At 37.7% G+C, this 4,687-nt stretch overlaps 1 protein-coding gene across 1 annotated transcript; it reads left to right on the top strand.

The window, feature by feature from the left end:
• Nucleotides 1-3,111: 3,111 nt before the first annotated feature.
• Nucleotides 3,112-4,372, top strand: LOC131253928 (isoamylase 3, chloroplastic-like). The gene is made up of 3 exons (XM_058255031.1): nucleotides 3,112-3,309; nucleotides 3,405-3,509; nucleotides 4,127-4,372. Exons 1-3 carry the CDS (start codon nucleotides 3,226-3,228, stop codon nucleotides 4,283-4,285), a joined length of 348 nt encoding a protein of 115 aa, XP_058111014.1. The 5' UTR covers nucleotides 3,112-3,225; the 3' UTR covers nucleotides 4,286-4,372.
• Nucleotides 4,373-4,687: the final 315 nt, after the last annotated feature.

Below are 4,687 nucleotides of genomic sequence, written 5' to 3'. Positions count from 1 at the left end.
TGTACTTGTATAGGACGTATTTCCTTGCGTAGGCATGGGATGCCTTGTGTAGGATCCCAAGTTGTGTCCTTGTGTAGGACTTGTTGCCTTGTGTTGGCACTTAGGGGAACCTTGTGTAGGTCTCCTGGTTAACCTTGTGTAGGTTGTGAAGGTTCATGGTTAACCTAATTTAAAACCATTGGATAGTGAAATCCGGTACATTGTAAGAGAGAGTGCGTTCGCCGGGAGTGGAGTAGGCAAGTAGCCGAACTACTATATATGATTGTGTTTGGGATTGCCTTGAGCACATTTATCTAGTTATGCTTATGTTTATCATATGATCACAATAATGCATGATTTAGTTAATGTTTAAGTGTTGATAGAAATCACATCGCACACACAATATACACTATCCAGTAGGCTTTGTTTTTATATACAAATCTTGTATAAGCCTATGTGAATTGGACCCTCTATTGGCTTGGAAGCCATAGAGTTACTTTGCCTTACTTCCTCTGTTTTAAAGTTAGGCATAGTTTGATAGAAAAAAGGTTTTGAAAAAGTCCTATTCAACCCCCTCTAGGACATTTGGACATACTTCATACTTCAGTACTAATGGTTCTATTACAATTTCATAATCTGGCATCAATTAATCCATGTTATAATGTTTTTGTCAAAGGTATTATGTTTTGCCATTTGTATCTAAATGTGAATTCTTTTCTTGCTTTCTTTGTCAATTTGTCATTTTTTCAGTTCTTGTTTCAATTTCTAAAAAATCATTTTTTAGTTGATGGTTCATAATTACCTTGAATTAGCACTTTTTATCTTGCTGAGATTTGTTTTTCCTTTCGTCATGCTCAAAGTATTTAGACTCAAAATGTCCTTGTTGGGAATCTTTTGGAGAATTTAATTCCATCGTAGGGGACAAAAGCTAATCATTCCTATAAGCTAAATCTCATCCTGTGCACCATGTACCAATTTATCTTTACCTTTCATGGTTGCTTAAATACTCTAAAATTAAGTTTGACCATCGGGCTTCTATCCATGTTTGCACATGTGGACACATTGGAAGTCATCACACAAACTATTTTAATCCTTAATTGATGTGATGATCAGGTGTCATTTGATCAGGCATGGTACTATTTCTTTTGGATCTGGATCAAACTATTTGTCTTCTTGGTTTCTCTCAACGAATTGTGAAGAGAATAAAAGCTTGTTAGTTTTTTTTTTGTAGGTTTACACACACACACACACACAGGCTTTTATAATATCAATGCTAACATATTATGAATATGTTGGAGAGGTGATGATTTTTATAATCCAAGTTGCGAGTGGAGAGTGGGGCCACATGTAAAATGTATGCATGTTTTTGGTGAGATGATATGGTGGAGCTTGCATAAACAGAATAACACGCGAGTGGGTGTGCCCTGTCTGTGGGGCCCACTTTGATGTATATGTTGTATATCAACACTGTCCATCAAGTTTTCAAAGCAGATCCAAATCTCAAGTGGGCCACACCACACTCTAATGTTTATATGCCATCAAACCTCTTGATAAGTTCTTAGAGATCTGGTTGATGTGAAAACACAAATGCCAGCTTGACCCAAAACTTATGGGGACTCCAAGAAGATTTTAAAGGTGAGCATTCAATCCCGACTATGTGGACCGCTCTCCGCAGCATGGGGCAGGATGACTAACAATTTGGGACCACATATTTACTTATTCCTGCTGTTGATGGAAAATCTTTTAAAATATTCATAGATCGGAAGATCCTATCCATCTGATCAGTGGCCTCCAAAGATTTGGTAGAAAACATGTAAATTCCATGGTTAAGCATCAATATAGGGAAGTATTAATGACCGTTTTTCAACCTTTTCTTTGATGGCTTTTCTTTATAGGATCATACCAAGGACTCTCATGAGCAAAGAAGTAAGTAAACACTACAACAAAAACGAGTTTACCCGGCACTTTGGGTGCATCTTTCACCAGCGCTATGTAAAACAGGGCGCCGACAAATGTCTGTATATATATATATATGACAACCTATAAACAGTTGTATGTCAACCATTCTTCAATCAATACCTACTACGACTCTCTCTCTCTCTCTCTCTCTCTCTCTCTCTCTCTCTCTCTCTCTCTCTCTCGCTCCATTCTGCTTGGGAGAACGAGAGCTCTCTCTCGATCAAGCGGCGAAGCAACCTCTATACGTAGCACAATCACTCTCGATCTCCCTCTCTCAGGTCTCTCTCTCTCTCTCTCTCTCTCTCTCTGTGTCAGTCTCGCGCTCAATCTCTCTCTTGAGATTGAGTATATTCAATGATGAAGCCTTAATTAGGATTTTAAAATGGTGAATTCCTAATTAGGGATTTACAATTTTGAAACCCTAATTAGGGATTTACTATGTTGAATCCCTAATTAGGGAACATATCAACTTGTTGGATGGTAGCTTATCATCCAATGCTGTCATGATTGGACGTAGATTTTTAAATGCAATCCCATAAGGTGATTTCTGAATAGGACAATCCAGCAATTTGTAATGTGATTTGGACCTAGATGTTTAAATGCAATCCAAAATTTCTGGGAGTTAAATCCCCACTGTTCTTGTGGTGTGGCCCACTTGAGCTTTGGATCTGTTTCATTTTTGTGCTAATGCACTAACTTGAGCTGGCAAAACCGATGGATGAAGTGGATGTCACACAACATCACAGCTGCGACACAGTGCGTTTCGGCTTAGATCACCCAGTTACAAGGGTTGCAGGAAACTCACTCTCTTCTGTTAAATGGAGAATATGAATAGGAGACTTGTATGTGGGCCCATTGTAGGAAGATAGCTTGGAGAAATTCTAATCACCAAATTTCACAAGCATGCTAATTTAGAAAAGCCATTCATTCATGAACAATGGTTGTTGGCTCAAAATCCCATGGCCTGATGTTGCCTTAAATAAGTATACTGGTTTTGTTGAATTTTCTTCTTCCCTTTGAGCAGTCTTAGCACATTAGTGAAAAACTCAGGAACTTTTGATTGAGGGAAACCTGAATCATCCATGGAGAATGTGAATAGGACTTTCAAGCAGTTAACAGACTCTACTCCTATTGATTGTATGGCATGTTTTCGGCATGGTAGCTCATCGTGCAATTGCCTTTGTGAAAAACTAGTAGGCACATGTTTGACAGAAGTATTATTCTTCAAGATCCTTATGCTAAGCTAGTGGAGGGTCGCAGATATTTTGGAGACACCATAAAAAAAAAATGTCTAAGTTTCTTGGAACTTATGATTTTACTGCCTTGCCTTTTGATTGGGGTACTGATTACAAGTTTCCAGATATACCTGAGGTAAACCAGAGAAGCTACTTAGAAATCCATTTGGTGTTATCATTTTTTACACTACTTTGATCTGTCCTTTGCCTTTTCTCTTGATGTTTATACAGAAGGATCTTGTTATATACAAAATGAATGTCCATGCCTTTACTGTTGATGAATCAAGTGGACTTGATCCAGACATTCGTGGCAGCTATCTTGGTGTAATTGACAAGGTATGTGAATTCTATTAAGCTATCTTGGGATTCGAGACCATGATTCAGTGGCAAACAGGGCTGGCTTTTAAAGTGAGGTCGTAGGTTTGAGCCCATATTACCTTAACCTAAGAAATAAAAATAATCTATTAATTATATGAGGTCATGGGAAATAAAAGCCTGTTTCTATGCACACCATGTATTGGTGGCTGCTTTGCGCTTCCCCTGGCAACCATTTTATACTTTTGGGTTGTAATAGAATTTGCACCCTAGATGTTTGTATTATTAAGCTTGCTTTGAAATGTGGTATTACATTTTGTTTCATTAATCACAACTGTACAAAACTCTAGTTTGTAGCGGTTCATCAATTTTTGTCATCATTCCCTAGTCCATTTTTTGTCAAAGAGTACATGTTGCTGAATGAGAAAGAGAGTGCACTTCTTTCCCTCAATGCATCCATCAGTTGAACTAGGGTAAATATAGAACCCATTTCCATGTACCAATTTTTAGCTGAATTCATTGCATACTTATGCTGGCCAGGTGGATATACGAGGGTGTGAAACTACATTAGCCCATTACCATTAAATAAGCCATTAATCTATTGATGAAATGTGTCTGACATTTTTTTCATGTCCTAGATCCCATATCTGTTGGAGCTCGGCATCAATGCTGTGGAACTGTTGCCAGTTTTTGAGTTTGATGAGTTTGAATTTCAGAGACATCCAAATTCAGATCACATGGTAAGAGAATCTTGTTACTTCACCTTGATGCATTTGAAGGTTTATATTTCTATCTAAAGGTCAATGTTTGCTGATGTAGAGATTATCTGCTATTCTTTTGTATCAGTCTCTTAACAGTTTCTCTCTTTATAATTTCTCTTTTCATTTGTCTTGATGTAATATCACTATAAGACTATGTTTAGAAACCATGGATTACATGCCAACCAATAGAAAAGGAAAAGGGTTTTCCTTTGATGTGTCAATTTGTGCTGTTTGGATAGCAAACAAAAGGGTGGATTCCACCCAGCAATCATCACACTTTTCATAAATGAATTCTTGGCACGATAAACTATGTGAGTATTGTGACCTGTGAGAGGGATATGAGATTTGCACCTGCTACCCAAACAGGAAGTCTGTTGATTGTTCTATGCTTTTGCTGGTTCTAGGATGTGCTAAAATTTATGTGTTCTTCTCTTTACC

The sequence above is a fragment of the Magnolia sinica genome, chromosome 8 (assembly GCF_029962835.1).
Source record: "Magnolia sinica isolate HGM2019 chromosome 8, MsV1, whole genome shotgun sequence".
Lineage (NCBI taxonomy): Eukaryota > Viridiplantae > Streptophyta > Magnoliopsida > Magnoliales > Magnoliaceae > Magnolia > Magnolia sinica.
Note: the sequence above shows the minus strand (reverse complement) of the source record. Positions and strands in the feature narration are given on the sequence as shown.